Consider the following 16,683-nt stretch of genomic DNA (forward strand, 5'->3'; position numbering starts at 1 on the left):
GGGTATCACCGTGTTGGCCAGGCTAGTGTCAAACTCCTGACCTCAAGTGATCTGCCTGCCTCGACCTCCCAAAGTGCTGGGATGACAGGCCTGTTTTTTTTAAGTAACATTTAAACTATCTCAGTCACAGTTTCTGCATACACATTGGCAGTCACCACATGGACACAGCTGTGTAGGGTCTTTGAGAGTCTCGGTGTGTGAGGGGTTCCTGGGGGTGGAGTCTGAGAACCACTGCCCCTCCCACCTTGTGGTGTGGTCCCAGGAACTGGAATTTAATTCCTCTCTGTTCAGACTCCCAGGTGGCCAGGAAGGCGTAGATCTGGTGGGGAGACCGGCCGGGGCAGGTGTCATGTCAGCGCCTCTTCCTGAGCCTGGTGGGGTCCAGGAGTGGGGCAAGGGGCAGGTGTGGCTGCACCCCTGCCGTCAGGGCAGGTGAGCCCCAGAGGGTGCCCGCGTAGCGGTGGGGCCTTGGGCATAGCACCCACCAATCCCACCAGGCGGCGAGCACACCGGGGCTGGGCCGTCATCGACCCTTTCACACTCAGGTTTGAACGGTGTCCCCGGGAGCATCTGGGACTTTGTTTCCGGCAGCTTCTCCCCCAGCCCCTCCCCTATCCTGAGTGCCGGCCCCCCATCCTCTTCGAGTGCAAGTCCAAACGGAGCTGAGCTGGCCCGGGTCAGGCGGCAGCTGGACGAGGCCAAGAGGAAGATCCGGCAGTGGGAGGAGTCCTGGCAGCAGGTGAAGCAGGTGAGTGTGTGGGGAGCCAGACAGGTGAGGAGGGAGGGCTGCCGGGGACTCAGGTGAGCGTGTGGGGGTGAGACAGGAGGAGAGGGAGGATCTCAGGTGGCACAGGTGAGGTGGGAGGGGCTGAGATGGGCCCTGGCCGTCTCCTGCACGGACCCTGGGTTTCAGGTCTGCGATGCCTGGCAGCGAGAGGCACAGGAGGCCAAGGAACGTGCCCGTGTGGCCGACAGCGACCGGCAGCTGGCGCTGCAGAAGAAGGAGGAGGTGGAGGCGCAGGTGAAGCAGCTGCAGGAGGAGCTGGAGGGCCTGGGCGTAGCCTCCACATTGCCGGGGCTGCGGGGCTGTGGGGACATCGGCACCATTCCCCTGCCGAAGCTGCACTCGCTGCAGAGTCAGCTGCGCCTGGACCTGGAAGCGGTGGACGGCGTGAGTCCTGCTCTGGGCAGGGTGAGGGGCCCGCCTGCCTGCAGGGCTGCTGTCCCTGGCTGGGGAGGGCCCTGGCTGGTGCAGTGTCCCCTTCCTCTCTCGCCCCAGGGTCCCCTTCCTCCCTCGCCCCAGGGTCCCCTTCCTCCCTCGCCCCAGGGTCCCCTTCCTCCCTCGCCCCAGGGTCTGCTCCAGGCCTAGGGAGGAGACAGTGCCCCGCCCCAGCACAGCTCCCTGTGGCCTCCTTGCCTGTCTCCCTGGGAGCTGCCTGTCCTGTCAGGCTGGCCCTTGCCCTTTCACCCCTCCCTCTTGTCAGCAAATGCCACGCTGCACCCTCCACAGGGAAGGTGGCCCCATCCCTCCCTGTTCACAGCTGCAACCCTCACACACGCCTCCTCCACTTCAGCGTGCCCCTCCTCACCTCGCCTGCTAAGGGTGGGCTATTGGCCTGGCTGCTGTAGGACAGAGGGTCCTGCGTAGCCCACATCCTGGGCACCCAGCTGCCAGGGCCCTCAGGGGCCTGGCCTGTGGCCACTGCCGTGTCTGTGGTAGCCCCAGGAGGCCGTTCTCTGCCCACGGCTCTTAAGACAGAGCATCCCCCCCGACCCCACAGCTGCCTTCTCCCTTGGGTGGCCCTGGCTGGGCCGTCTCCCTGACCCTGTCCCTGTAGCTGGTGGCCAGGCGGCCTGAGATGCTGAGTGCTGCCTGGAAGGCCCTCTGGCTCCCCAGCCTGGGCCGGGGCCTGCTGACTGCGTCATCGTTCCGGCCCTGCAGGTGATCTTCCAGCTCCGCGCCAAGCAGTGTGTGGCCTGCCGGGAGCGGGCCCACGGTGCTGTCCTGCAGCCCTGCCAGCACCACGTCCTGTGTGAGCCGTGTGCGGCCACCGCACCTGAGTGCCCCTACTGCAAGGGCCAGCCCCTGCAGTGGTGACCTCAGTGGGGACAGCCACCTCCTGCTGGGTACCCTGGCTCCAGCGCTCCTCGTGACCATGGACACGTCGTCACTCACTTCTGGTGCCACTGACGTGAGGAGCGAGGCTGGGAGCCCCTGCCTGCACTCGGCCCTACAGCCCTTCCTGTTACACGTTATCATGACGCTGGGAGCCCCGTCCGCGCTTGGCCTGACAGCCTTTCCTGTCACACGTTATCACCTGTCTAGTTCTCCCGACGGTTTCAAGGTATTTTCCTCAAAAACCTTAAATGCAAACCCAGAGCCCGCCGGCCTGTCCTCGAGGGGCCTGGTGCCTCGGGGTCCACGCGGCGCTGTCGTCACAGCAGTTTGTGGTCCTGACACTACTGTGACTAGGCCACTGGGAGCTGGGGTCTTTCCAAGCACTTTGTAAAGCGAGGAATTTAGTTAGAGGTTATAAATTGCTCTAAGCTGCTTTCTATGTTGTTTTTAATATGCGATAATATGAAGCTTTATATGTGTACTGTGAACTCAAATATTTCATATCAGTTTATTGTCAATTCATAGTATGCTGAATATATTAGATTTCATATTCTGAAACTAGTACTTATTAAATGAGCGTTTATCTAGTAGTAAGACCTAGGATTTTCACATTTTCCAATTAAGTGCGAATAGTATTTATAAGCAGTCATTATGGATTGAGATGTTTTTAACTTGATGGAAGGAGCTAGTTTTCCTGAGCCTGTGTGTGCACAAGGCACTGGGGTTTGATGTTCTAGCCTCGTGACGTGGGAGCAGGAGAGCTGCGTCCTGCATTGCTGTGATCCGTGGCCGCTTTTTCTATGCGCCTGTGCCTTGAAAAACAGGTGAAGGAACATCATTGCTTTTGTTTTCTCCCTTAAACCTCTGAAAGTTTGATACTAACAAAAAATGCAGCAGAGGGGATCAGACGTCAGAGGTTTTAGAATTACTTTTCTAAGCAGCTGTCTTCTGGCTGGGCGCCGTGGCTCACGCCTGTGATCCCAGCACTTTGGGAGGCGGGTGGATCACCTAAGGTCAGGAGTTCAAGACCATCCTTGCCAACATGGTGCAACCCCGTCTTGCTAAAAATACAAAAATTGGCCTGGCGTGGTGGTGGGCACCTGTAGTCCCAGCTACTCGGGAGACTGAGGCAGGAGAGTCGCTTGAACCTGGGAGGCGGAGGTTGCAGTGAGCTGAGATCACGCTACTGCATTCCAGCCTGCGTGACAGAGCGAGACTCTGGCTCAAAAAAAAAAAAAAAAAAAAAACTTTTTTCTGATTACTTAGATCTGTCCTAGGCAATGGTGCTTTGTAGCTCCTTGGAGGAGGTGCTGGGCGTCCTGGCGGGGGTTCGGCAGTGAACTGGGAGAGTGGCTGCCCCCCCAGCACCTGTGACCACCCTGGTCCTGCTTGTGTGGGAGACGCTCGAGCCGTGTGCGCGCCAGGGCCCAGGGTGCCGGGTGGATGTGGCAGTCAGCTGACCCGCACTGTCACTGTCGGAGCTTATCCATGTGGCCCGTGAGGTCCCAGGAGAGGACCCAGCCACAGTCTCTCAGTGGCCTGGAGCACAAGGGGGAAGCGACCCCCAAGGTCCCGGCTCTCCTGCGGTCCCCTGGCCCACCTGCCCCTAGAGCGACAGTGTGGCTTCCGGCTGCAGCAGAAACATGACTGAGAACGCCGTCCCCGCGATGACCTGACCCTTCTGCTCAGGGCTGGGACTGTCCCTAGGAGTTGAGCAGGAACAGGTGTCTGTGGTTTACGGCAACCTGGCTCTCCGCGGGCCACGTGGGTTGTGAGGGCACACGAGTGGGAAGCGGCACCAACGTGTTTCTCCCCGCCCGTGGCTTTGCCAAAGACTTTTAATAGCATTTTTTAAGTGCAAAACGTCTAGGTAAAAATTTTTATCAGTGACCAAATTAGAATGTATTTAATATAGTAGGTTAAAAAAGTTTTTAAACACGTAAGACAAACTGATAGCAACGTTCTATCGTTTTAAAGGAAGTGGATCCGTGACATTCTGCAGCTGGTCCACTACTGCAAGGTAACTACCGACTTGGTTTTAGTGAATCCACTTTGTTTTTAATTATAGTGATTTATTAGCTCAGTATCTAGAAATTACGTAGATTTTGTGCTACTGTCATCAGTGTGTAAAATCCTGTTTTTATTAGTATTTATGCACTTGGTTCCCATTTCGAGCCTCTGGTCTTTTCTGGGATAAGTGGTGTCTGCCCAGCGTCTCCCGGTTGTCAGTGGTCAGGAGCAGCTGAGCCTCTAGTCTGCCAGCTGCTCTGCTCTTCCTGGGAATGAGGTGGCGGCTGCCCCTCAGGGTGTCTCCATGGCTCAGCTTCTGGGGTGGTGGAGCTGGGGAGCCCCAGGGGTGGGGGGGGACAGCTGGGAGATGGAGGTAGCACCTGCTCCCCCAGATCAGCACTGGCTCTGAGGACAGGTGAGTGGTGGGAAGACCAAAGAATGGCTGGTGGCGCTGCCAGGGTTGGAAATGGGGGCAAGATCCTGGGTCTGTCCGCCCTGGGGCCTCCCTCACCCGTCTTGGTGGCCAAGGCCTCAGGGATAGATCCCAGGTGGCTGAGGCACAGCAGTGGCTGGAAGGTGCCCCGTGGAGGCAGAGGTGGAGGCGGGCCCAGCGGCTCCCACCTGTGGCCATGGCGGTCACCGGGCATAGGAGCTGGTTGGTGGCCGGTTCTGCGTGTTCTTGTTGCCTGTCGTCTGTAACTCTAGTGTTCAACATTAGCCGTGATACTGTGGTGTCACGACGTGTGTAACTGTGGTCAGCAGACCTTGTTCCGTGTGGACGCGTCACGTGGATTAATTTCTGGAAGCCTCAATCTGTATGTTTATTTAGATGAGAATGTTATTTGAATGGAATTTTCTTAACCCAGAAGGGTAGTATTTATAATCATTTACTTGTAGCGAACTGTTTAAAGTTAACACTTGTTTAAATTTTTTTACACTATAGCATTTATGCAATGGTTTACAGAATTCATGGAGTTATTTTTATCAGTATGGGAATTAATTAAAACCTTGAATCTTTGCTTTGTCTGCTTCTCTGAGCACAAGCCTGGCCAGCTGGTCCCTGGGGGTCCTACCAGCCAGCTTCTCTGTAGGGCTCTTGGCCGTGTCCACCTCTGCCCTCCCACCACAAGGTCACAAACTGCCACGCAGTCCTGGGTCACCCCGCAGCTGTGCTGGAGGCTTGGCTCTGGGCGTCTTGTGGCCCAAGTGCTCCAAGTTGGAAGTTTCTGCCAAAACAGCAGGTGGCCAATCCTCACCTGGACCCACAGGTGGTGAGTGTGACGGTGGGCCTGGCCCTCTCCCCACAGGTGACTCACCTGTGGGCCTCGTGTGGGGGATGCCATGCTGGGTGAGCAAACCTTTCAGCCTTTTGATCTCCTTTGACAGTTCTTGATGAGCCTACGACAAAAAGAGTTCAAGGGAAAGGCCAGGTGAGGGGGGCTGCTGCATGCCGCCACCTCCCCCCAATACGGTACCTTCCTGCAGTTTTCCAGAGTCTCAAACCCTAAGCTGTCGGGACCTCCCTCGAGCTGGGTGGGTTCGTTTTCTTCTGGGGTCCTTAAGTAGCCAGCATCCTCAAAAAGTGTCCTCAGCAACTTCTCATGGCCCTGAAGGTGGAGGATGCAGGGGCAGCAGCCAGCTCCCAGCCAGGCCCGCCAGGGGCCACCCCGAGCGCACACTTACCTGGGAGGTGATCAGCTCGTCCGCCAGGTCCTGCTCTACCCGGTCCCACCGCTGTTGCAGGGCCTCTGGCAGGGTCGGGTACACTGAGGACCCAAGAGAAGCCAGGCTCAGCTGCACCCCATGTCCCAACCCTGGCCCCCACCACTGCAGGGCCTCCAGCAGGGCTGTGTGCACGGCTGACCCCCCTGGGCTCAACTGCGTCCCGCACCCCTACCTAGCAAGGCGTGGGGGTGGCAGACGAGGGGGGTCTCGAATGTCAGCGCATAGACGCAGGTGCTTGGCTCGGACACGTGGGCCAGCCTGTTGCTTTTTCCACACGCCAGCTCCACCTGGGGAAGGAACATGGGTGGGTGGGTTGGGGAGACTGGGGCCCCTCTTCCCGGGCTCCCGTCTGAGATCCCACCTTGCTCTGCCGGCTGCGGGAACGGCAGGCGTCACCATCCCTCATCCACATGCCCGTGAAGGTGTTGTTGGCGATCTCCCACTCGTGCCAGATGCTGGGGAGACACAGGCACGGCGCGTGAGGCCGGGCGGGGAGCGGTGCTGCTGCTTTGGGATTCCTGGCGCGGCCCCACTCACCCAAGGATCCCACTGTAGGCGTTCCAGCGGAAGGTCTGCTCGTGCTGGGTCACGTTGTGGAACGGGCAGAACTCATACTTGTACCTGGGGACACAGGTGGCATGAGGGAGGGTCCGCAGGCTGCGCCCCAGCCCACCCTCGCAACCACCCTGCACTCACGTGGACTCCACCAGGCTGAAGCACTTGCCCGAGAGTCGGAAGAGATGCGCGGGCCCTGGAAGAGACCTTACACTGATCCCCAGGCTCCTGTCTGCAAAGACTGGCAGAGCCTGTCTGCAAAGGACCAGTTTTCTTCTTTTTTGAGACAGAGACTCTCTCTCTGTCGCCCAGGCTGGAGTACAGTGGTACGATCTCGGCTCACTGCAACCTCCGCCTCCCGGATTCACACCATTCTCCTGCCTCAGCCTCCCGAGTAGCTGGGACTACAGGCGCCCGCCACTGCGCCCGGCTAATTTTTTGTATTTTTAGTAGAGACGGGGTTTCACCGCGTTAGCCAGGATGGTCTCAAATCTCCTGACCTCGTGATCCGCCACTTCGGCCTCCCAACGTGCTGGGATCACAGGCGTGAGCCACCGTGCCTGGCCAAGAACCAGTTTTCAACAAAAAGCACAAGACGTTCAAAGAAACAGGAAAACAGGTACCATTCAATGGAAGAAACTGACAAAACCGAGAATTCTAAAAATAGCCCTTCAAAAATGGGAGTTAAGGCTTGGTATTGTGTGGCTCACGCCTGTAATCCCAGCACTTTGGGAGGCCAAGGCGGGAAGACTGCTTGAGGCCAGGAGTACGACACCAGCCTGGGCAACACTGTGAGAACCCCGTGTCTACACAAAAAGCATACAGAAAAAATTAGCTGGGTGTAGTGGTGGGCACCTGTAATCCCAGCTACTTGGGAGGCTGAGGCAGGAGAATTGCTTGAACTCGGGAGGCGGAGATTGCAGTGAGCTGAGATTGCACCACTGCACTCCAGCCTGTGTGACAGAGCAAGACCCTGTCTCCCCACCCCCCACAAAAGAGAGGACATTCCCAGATAAAAGCTTCAGGAGTTGGTTGCCTGCAGGCCCGTGTGCCCCCCCGGGGAAGTGAGCAGGCAGACAGCAGCTCAGCTGGAGGGAGACGGAGGTCCTCGTGCAGGGGTAAATTAAATGCCAGTTGCCTTTCTAGCTGTGGTTTGTAAAGCTGCAGGACTTAAACCAGTGGTCCCCCATCTTTTTCGCACAGGGACTGGTTTCACGGAAGGCAATTTTTCTCCCAGCCGGGGGTGGGGATGGGTGGTTTTGGGATGAAACTGTTCCACCTCAGCTCATCGGGCATTAGATTCTTTTTTTTTCTTTTGGAGACAGTCTCACTCTGTCACCCAAGGTGAAGTGCAGTGGAGCGATCTCGGCTCACTGCAGCCTCCACACCTCCTGCGTTCAAGTGATTCCCCTGCCTCAGCCTCCCGACTAGCTGGGATCCCAGGCATGCGCCACCATGCCCAGCTAATTTTTGTATCTTCCACAGAGGCGGGGTTTCACTATATTGGCCAGGCTGGTCTGGAACTCTGGACCTCAAGTGATCCGTCCACCTTGGCCTCCCAAGTGCTGGGATTACAGGTATGCCCAGCCAGAAAAACTAACTTCAGATTTAAAGACATGAACAGGTTGAAAGTGAAGGCATGGAAAAGTATTCATGCCAACAGCCAAAAGAGAGCTGGAGTGGCTGAAACTATTACAAGAGACAAAGATGTTATAAACTGATAAAAGGGTCAATGTGTCAAGACACCACAATTATCCATGCACAAACTGTGCCACCCACTACATAAAGCTGACATGAGACATCCATCCATACCCCACTTTTTTTTTTTTTTGAGACGGAGTCTAGCATTGTTGCCAGGCTGGAGTGCAATGGCACGGTCTCAGCTCACTGCAACCTCCACCACTGGGTTCAACCGATTTTCCTGCCTCAGCCTCCCCAGTAGCTAGGATTACCCGTGCCTGCCATTACGGCTGGCTAATTTTTGTTGAGACGGGGTTTCTCCATGTTGGCCAGGATGGTCTCGAACTCCTGACCTCAGGTGATCCACCCGCGTCAGCCTCCTAAAGTGCTGGGATTACAGGCGTGAGCCCCAGCGCCCAGCCTGATGGATTCAATATTTTTAAGATGACAATACCACCCAGAGTGATGTGCAGATTCGATGAAACCCCATCAAAATCCCAATGACGTTTTTTGCAGAAATAGGAAAACACATCCTAAAGTTCACAGGGAGTCTCAGAGGACCCCAAATCATCGAACAATCTTGAAGAACAGAGTTGAGAGCCTCGCACATACTGATTCCAAAAATTACTTCCAAGCTGTCGTGATCGAAACAGTGTGATACCGGGTGAGACCCACAGAGAGACCGGGCGCGGTGGCTCACGCCTGTCATCCCAGTGCTTTGGGAGGCCGCGGCAGGCGGATCACGAAGTCAGGGGACTGAGACCATCCTGGCCAACATGGAGAAACCTCATCTCTAATAAAGCACCAAAAATTAGCCAGGCGTGATGGCGGATACCTACAGTCCCCGCTACTCGGGAGGCTGAGGCAGGAGAATTCCTTGAGCCTCGGAGGTGGAAAGGTCGCCGTAACCCGAGATGGTGCTACTGCACTCCAGCCTGGGCTACAGAGTTAGACTCTACATCAAGGGAGTGAAAAGACAACCCACAGAAAGAGAGAAAATAAACACTGGCAAATCACATATATAAGAGATTCATATCCAGAATATAGAAAGAACTACAGCCCAACAATAAACTCACTTTAAAAATGGGCAAAGAAGCCTGTAATCCCAGCACTTTGGGAGGCCGAGGCAGGCGGATCACGAGGTCAGGAGTTTGAGACCAGCCTGGCCAACATGGTGAAACCCCGTCTCTACCAAATAAAAATTAGCCTGGTGTGGTGGCTCACGCCTGTAATCCCAGCTACTTGAGAGGCTGAGGCAGGAGAATCCCTTGAGCTCGGGAGGCAGAGCTGGCAGTGAGCCGAGACTGCACCGCTGCACTCCAGTCTGGATGACGCAGTGAGACTCTGTCTCAAAAAACAAAAAACAAAACAAACCATAAGCAACTGAAAAGATCCCACATCACTGATCATTAGGGAAATGCAAATTAAAACAACCCTAAGGTACCACTTCACACCCACTGGGATGGCTGTTAGCAAAAAACAGTATTGGTGAAAATGTGGGGAAACCGCACCCCCTGTGCAATGCTGGCTGGAATGGGAAACAGTGCAGCCACCATGCAAACAGTTTGGTGGTTCCTCAAAAAGCTAAACATGGAATTCTAATAAGATCCAGCAAAGCTACTCTCAGAAATTGGAAGCAGAGACTCAAATATTTACACCCAAGTTCACGGCAGCCTATTCCCAGCCAGAGGGTGGAAGCCACTCCAGTGTCCATGGACAGACGACGCATAAACAACACGTGGTCTGTCCTTGCAGTGGGACAGTCCTCAGCCATATAAAAAGGAAGGAAGCACTGAGAGCCTCCAGCCTGGGGGACCTTGGGGACACTGTGCCAAGAGGATTTGGTCAGACACAAAAGGTCGCACACAGTAATGAGTCACCTGTGTGATGTCTATGCAACAGTCAAGTTCATCAGAGACAGCAGAATGGTGGGTGCCAGGGCTGGGGGAGCGGGGCAGCTGGGAGTCAGGGTTTGAAGGGGACAGAGCAAGTTGTGGAGATGATGGTGCTGACGGTTACAGGGCAGTGTAACCAGCCCCTGGGGGAAGAGGGAAGGCGTGCAGCGTCCCTACCCTCAGCCAGGCCGGCCCCAGGCAGTGTTACAGCGAGGGCATGTACACGTCAAGGCCAGTGGCAACTCGTGAGTCAAAGAAGCCACAGCAGCCACCCCGTTCTTTACACTGGGGAGTCGGGACCTGGCTGGGGATGCCACCTTAACACAGCGCCCACTGAGACTGTCAGCCACGGGCCATCCTCCGGACTGTGGGCACGGCTGGGGCTTGGGCCGTGGAGCCAGGGAGGAGACCTGGCCCCCATCCCCGTCCCCTGGAGGGCCTGCGCTGCAGCAGCAAGTGCACTGGTTAGAGGAGGACGCTCCAGACTGATGTTTCAAACTCTCTGCAGTTTTACTGTATTAAGAATAAAGCCGAGGCCAGGCGCGGTGGCTCACACCTGTTATCCCTGCACTTTGGGAGGCTGAGGCGGGCGGATCACGAGGTCAGATCGAGACCATCCTGGCTAACACGGTGAAACCCCGTATTAACTAAAAATACAAAAAATTAGCCAGGCATGGTGGCGGGCGCCTGTAGTCCCAGCTACTCAGGAGGCTGAGGCAGGAGAATGGCGTGAACCTGGGAGGCGGAGCTTGCTGCGAGCTGAGATGGCGCCACTGCACTCCAACCTGGGCAACAGAGCGAGACTCCGTCTCAAATAATAATAATTATAATAATAAAGTCAAAATACACAGGAGGTGCTGGGTGACTGTTACCTGGGAACCTGGCCAGCCCAGGAGCCAGATGCCACACTGGGGCCACCCTCAGTCTGGCCCCCGCCCCCGGAGGGCAGAGGCTAATGCCACTGAGACCTCTGGGGTGCTGGCCGGGCCTGGCCTTCTGTTCCCTGACACTATACTCACCCCTGGGGCTGTCCCCTCCCACTACAGATGGAGACCAAGATGGCCAGGCTGCCCTGCTCGAGACAGGGCCTGTGGATATAGAAAGGTCCTGGTCCTTCCTTGTCAAACACCATCTGGGTGGCCCCTACTCCCAGGCTCACCCACTGTCCTCCCCGCTGGGGACTATACCTCAGCCCCATCATGCCTGCTGTCCCATAGCCTGGGGTGCTTGGGCTTGGTCCCTCCAGTCTGGCCCTAGGGCCCTGCCCAACAGGCACATAGGGAAGCCTTTGGAGCCATCCCATAGACCCTGATGTGTCCCTCACCCATCTGCCACTCACAGACTCCCACTTGCAGACTCCCACTGGGAGGGTGGCTGCTTAAGCTCCTGTGTCCTGGGAACTCACGTTCCCAGGCTTGCCCCAGGCAGACGCTGCTTGGAGACACCCCAGGAGGGGCGTGGGCACCGGGCTCACCTCTGCACCTGCAGGGCCATCCGTCCCAACAGGACTGTGTGAGGGCAGCGGGGCCTGGCAGTGCCCAGGACCCCAGGTCCTCTGCTGCTGGCCCACAGCAGAACCCCGGCCATAGCCCCTCCCCTCCACCCGGCCCTCAAGTCTCAGCAGCCTGCGCTCCTGAGACAGGTGGGGTCTGGCCCCTCCACACCTCTTGAGCCAGACACAGCCATACCTGGGCTGGAGTCACCACCCCCAAATACCACCACCCCCAAATGCCACCACCCCCAAATACCACCACCCCCAAAAGCCACCACCCCCAAATACCACCACCCCCAAATGCCATCACCCCCAAATACCACCCCCCAAATACCACCACCCCCAAATGCCACCCCCTAAATGCCACCCCAATACCACCACCCAATACCACCCCCAAAATGCCATCACCTCCAAATGCCATCACCCCCAAATGCCACCCTCCCAAATACCACCACCCCAAATACCACCCCCCAAATGCCACCCCCCATACCATCACCCCAAATACCATCACCCCAAATGCCACCCCTAATACCATCACCCCCAAATACCACCCTCCAAATACCATCACCCAAATACCATCACCCCCAAATACCACCACCCCCAAATACCACCCCCCAATGCCACCACCCCCAAATGTCACCCCCAATACCACCCCCCAAACACCACCCACCCAAATGCCATCACCCCCAAATGCCACCCCCAATCACCACCCACCCAAATGCCATCACCCCCAAATGCCACCCCAATACCACCCCCCAAACACCACCCACCCAAATGCCATCACCCCTGCCGGGAGGCTTCTCCTCTGCTCCTTCACCCACATGTCCGCTGCAGGCTCCATGCTCACAGCCTGCATGGCCAGGACACTCGCCGGTGCCGTTGGCTCCCGCGGACCCAGGTGGCCTTACCGCCACCTGTTCCTGCACCGGAGGCCACAGCTCCTCAAGGCCCCGTCAGCTTGGCTCAGCCCGGACTCCCTCGTTTCCCTTCTGCCCCTGGTCAGGCTTCGGCGGGCAGCACTCCCCCTAGGGCTGCGTCTCTTGGTGACAATCCCTTCTCAAGGGTGGTCCTCCGTCCCACGCTACTCCCTGGCCTGGTCCCACACCTGGTCCCAGTGCCCTCCCAACCTCCACAACCCCCACACGCCACCAGGAACTTCCCCGGGGACCTCACCCTTGGGCCTCACGCACCCCCACTGATGAGTCCTGTGCCCACCATGACCCCTCTCCAAGCACCAGAACTGCCTCGTAGATCCAGCCCGGCCCTAACCAAAAGCAAGCTCCCAGCCTGACCCCCCGCAACTCAGATGGTGGGGGCCCCTCTTTCCATGGCTTCTGTAGCGAGGATCCCGGGGCCACTCTGCTCCTCCCCCAACCCTCCCCAGATCCAGGCCCCTGCCAAGGCCCCGGAGTCCTGCCCAGCTGGCCGCTCCCTCCCACCGCCACCGAGGCAGAGCTTCCTCCTGCACAGTGTGCTGGGCCTCTGCTGGGCTCTGGCAGGACCACCACACTGACCGTGCCCCATCCTCTCTCCATGCCACAGCGGGACACTGTCTCCAAATCACGGACCTACCAACCTCTGCTCCTGCTGCTGTCAGGGGACGAGGCTCCCGACTCATCTGGTGCAGGCCACGGAGGTGCCCACTGCCCAGCCCAGCCCCACTAGCCTCGGCCCTGGCAAGCCCACCCCTTCCTTCTCCTCGGCAGACACTCTTCTGCGGGGACCTTCTGAGCCCTAGGCCACAATCACCACGCCCCTGAGTTTCTCAGCCTGATTATCTTTCTGCTCAGCTTGTTCCACAGACCACACTCTCCTACCCACCGTGCACAATGCGCCTCACACGTTGATGTTGAAGGAGTGCTACATCGAAGACAGAAAAAACACGTAGAATATCCACACCCAACCCCACAGACGCGGGAGACGATCCACACCCGACCCCACAGGCACGGGAGACGATCCACGCCCCACCCCACAGACGCGGGAGACGATCCACGCCCCGCCCCACAGACACGGGAGACGATCCACGCCCCCACCCCACAGGCGCGGGAGACGATCCACGCCCCACCCCACAGACGCGGGAGACGATCCACGCCCCACCCCACAGACGCGGGAGACAAACCACGCCCGGCCGCACAGACGCGGGAGACGATCCACGCCCGGCCCCACAGACGTGGGAGACGGTCCACACCCGGCCCCACCCCACAGACGCGGGGGAGTATCCATGCCCCACCCCACAGACGCGGGGGACGATCCACGCCCGGCCCCACCCCACAGACGCGGGAGACGATCCACGCCTGACCCCACAGATGCAGGAAAAAATGGTCTGGAGAAAACCACCATCAACAAAACAAAAAGATTGGGAAACTGGGAAACAAACGTGCCACTTATATCCGAAGGTGGGAAGACAACTGTTCCAGATTAAAACACTAAAGACACATAATGAACCAAACGCACATGTGAACCTGACTGGCCCTGATGTGGGGGATGGGGGTGGGAACACTAGAAAAGGTATTCTTTTTTAAATTTTTATGGTTTTTTTTTTTTTTTTCAGACGAAGTCTTGCTTTGTCACCCAGGCTGGAGTGCAGGGGCGTGATCTCAGCTCACTGCAACCTCCGCCTCCTGGATTCAAGCAATTCTCCAGCCTCAGCCTCCCAAGTAGCTAGGATTACAGGAGGATACCACTATGCCCGGCTAATTTTCGTTTTTGTGGTTTTTTAGTAGAGATGGGGTTTCACCGTGTTGGCCAGGCTGGTCTTGAACTCCTGGGCTCAAGCGATCCTCACACCTCAGGCTCCCAAGCAACAAGCACGTACCACCACGACCAGCATATGCTGTTTTCTTTCCAGGACTCTCACCTCCAAAAAGCCGTGGTCCCCTTAGCCAAGGCTGCCTCTCTCCTACTGGAAGGGGTTCCGTCGGGAACTGCGCTCTTACACAGCGGCGCGCCTCCTCCCCAGCTTCTTGGGACAGGTGGTGGCCCGACTCCAGCACTTCAGGCCCTGGGAAGCCACCATCCCATGGCTTCTGGGCCGCAGGGAAGTGAGCCTAACCCCAGGTGCGCCATCACGCTCAGCCACACAACAAAAAACTTAAAAAGATGCGTTTGGAGTCAAAGTCCACAAAACCTACCAACAAGGTGCGGCACCATCTGATCCCCTTTATCTGTGATCTGTGGCTACCCCAGCTGAATCCCCTCTGGCCCTGGCTGTGCTGCTCAAGGCCTTTGGCCACTCCCTTTCCTGGATCCCTTTCCACAAATAGCCACAGCTTTACTCCCTTTTCTCCTTTAGCTTTTGGCTGAAATGTCACTTCTTAGACTTTTCCTCAGCACCCTATTTAAAGGAATCCCCACCAAAACAGGAGGATTGCTTGAGGCTGGGAGTTTGGGGCCAGCCTAGGCAACATAGTGGGACTACCATCTCTACAACAACACTTAAAATTTGCCGGGCATGGTGGCGTGCACCTGTAGTCCCAGCTACTCAGGAAGCTGAGGTTGGTGGATTGCTTCAGCCCAGGAGTTCAAGGATGCAGTGAGCTATGTATGATTGCACTACTGCACTCCAGCCCGAGTGAGAGAGCAAGACCCCATCTCTAAAAAATAAAAAAAGCGATCTCCCAAACAATACTCTAACACACATACACACACTCCCTCCTCTGCTTCACGTATCTACATGGCATTTTTCATCATTGACCATTCTATGTATTTTACCTAATTATTTGTTCAGTGCCTGTTCCTCCATCCCTCCCCATTAGACTGTCAGCTCCATGAGGACAAGCATTGGTATATGTGTGTTCGTTTCTGCAACCCCAGCACAGACCCTAACACATAAAGGTATTCGATAATAAAATTACTAAAGCTGGGCGCGGTGGCTCACGCCTATAATCCCAGCACTTTGGGAGGCCGAGATGGGCGGATCACTTGAGGTCAGGAGTTCGAGACCAGCCTGGTCAATACGGTGAAATAAACCCTGTCTCTATTAAAAATACAAAAATTTGCTGGGCGTGATGGTGATGCATGCCTGTAATCCCAGCTACTCCGGAGGCTGAAGCATGAGGATCGCTTGAACCTGGGAGGCAGAGGTTGCAGTGAGCAGAGATCATGCCACTGCACTCCAGCCTGGGCGACAGAGCGAGACTCTGTCTCAAAAAAAAAAAAAAATTCTTGGATTTTTGTCTATCATATCTAACACTCGTTCAGTGTTTAAAAGGCATATATACTCATGACCCACCAATTCCACTTCTGGAATCCTGCCTTGGGAAACCACTCACCTGAGGGCAAACCAAGGCACCTACACAGCATGTTCTCCACAGCACTAGCTCTAATGGCCAAAAAATGTAAAGAACCTAAATACAATGGGGGAATGCAGTGCCATCCTATCGCGTGCTGAGCACCAAGAGAAGGAACGAAGACCTGTATCACCACCATGAAGCGTCCCGAGACATACAGCGAGTGACAACGACAAATCAGCCAAATACTCGCGCAGCATGATTTTTTAAAACAGCGATTAGATTACAAAAACTACACGTTTTTCAGCTGCATAGATACGCACGTAAAAGCACAGAAACGCGTCTGCAAAGTCACCAGACTATTAACAGCAATTACCTCTCGGAAAGGAAAGAAAGGACTAAGTCTGGAGATAACTTTTAATTCGGCACAAGAACGTTCTGGTATATTCTCTCGCACTTCCACATTAATTTTAGAAGGCTGAAAAACCAATGCTTTAGACTCCGGGCCGTAACTCTCAGTGTCTCTGATCCATCCTCCATCGTTGCTGCTCCCCGCGGCCACCCCCGCGCCAGCCAACAGCGCTCCTCACTCACCAGACACGGGTGAAGGATCCCTCTTGGCCTGGAGGCGACTGGCCTGGGGCAAGAACGGGTTGTTCACCCTACGGGAAGCCGCAAGGTCAGCGGGGAACGGGCCCGGGCCGTCCCCGCGCCCGAGCCGCCAGCCCGCGAGGCTGCTCACCCGAACGTGTTGGGCTCCTCCACCACCTTCATCTTCGCGGCACCTACCGGCGCGGGCCCTACGGGGAGCGAGACCGTGAGCGGGGAGGCTGGGGTGCAGAGCGCGCGCGGAGCCTGGCGACGCGGACGGCTGGGCCACTCACCGCGGGCCGACAGCCCGAAGAGCAACAGGAGCCGCGCCAGCCCCGCCGCCATCGCGCCGCAGCGGCCGCTGCGTAGTCACGTGAAGTGACGCTC

General features: G+C 56.7%; 2 protein-coding genes across 25 annotated transcripts in view; one reads left to right on the forward strand and one right to left on the reverse strand.

Annotated features, from left to right (window-relative positions):
• UNKL (unk like zinc finger) overlaps positions 1-5,147 on the forward strand; it is a 47,409-nt gene extending 42,262 nt beyond the window's left edge. For 7 of the 18 annotated variants that reach the window (XM_055243133.2, XM_055243137.2, XM_055243134.2 and 4 more), the window contains 3 exons: positions 546-748; positions 914-1,171; positions 1,943-5,147. In XM_055243133.2, coding sequence (XP_055099108.1) covers positions 546-748; positions 914-1,171; positions 1,943-2,098 — 617 coding nt within the window. In that variant the 3' untranslated portion in view covers positions 2,099-5,147. Of the gene's footprint in view, positions 1-545; positions 749-913; positions 1,193-1,942 lie in introns of all 18 variants that reach the window. The other 11 variants (XR_008650953.2, XR_010115833.1, XR_010115832.1 and 8 more) reach the window with 4 other exon arrangements.
• GNPTG (N-acetylglucosamine-1-phosphate transferase subunit gamma) lies at positions 1,007-16,676 on the reverse strand. 7 transcript variants are annotated; one of them, XR_010115836.1, is made up of 12 exons: positions 16,590-16,661; positions 16,448-16,505; positions 16,300-16,367; positions 6,551-6,605; positions 6,392-6,475; positions 6,216-6,309; positions 6,027-6,141; positions 5,813-5,895; positions 5,605-5,736; positions 5,446-5,527; positions 5,203-5,355; positions 4,239-4,942 (listed from the first exon to the last, which is right to left on the reverse strand). XR_010115836.1 is itself a non-coding variant. In XM_055243151.2 (11 exons), the coding sequence occupies exons 1-11, from the start codon at positions 16,639-16,641 to the stop codon at positions 4,938-4,940; spliced, it is 828 nt and encodes a 275-aa protein (XP_055099126.1). In that variant the 5' UTR covers positions 16,642-16,676; the 3' UTR covers positions 4,239-4,937. The 7 variants fall into 7 exon arrangements, 5 of the variants coding, with proteins under 5 accessions (XP_055099125.1, XP_055099126.1, XP_055099122.1 ...); XR_010115835.1 differs by having other exon boundaries at positions 5,137-5,355; XM_055243151.2 differs by lacking the exon at positions 5,203-5,355 and having other exon boundaries at positions 16,590-16,676.
• Between the last annotated feature and the right edge of the window lie 7 nt (positions 16,677-16,683).

Source organism: Symphalangus syndactylus, chromosome 14 (genome assembly GCF_028878055.3).
Source record: "Symphalangus syndactylus isolate Jambi chromosome 14, NHGRI_mSymSyn1-v2.1_pri, whole genome shotgun sequence".
In the NCBI taxonomy this organism is placed as follows: Eukaryota; Metazoa; Chordata; class Mammalia; order Primates; family Hylobatidae; genus Symphalangus; species Symphalangus syndactylus.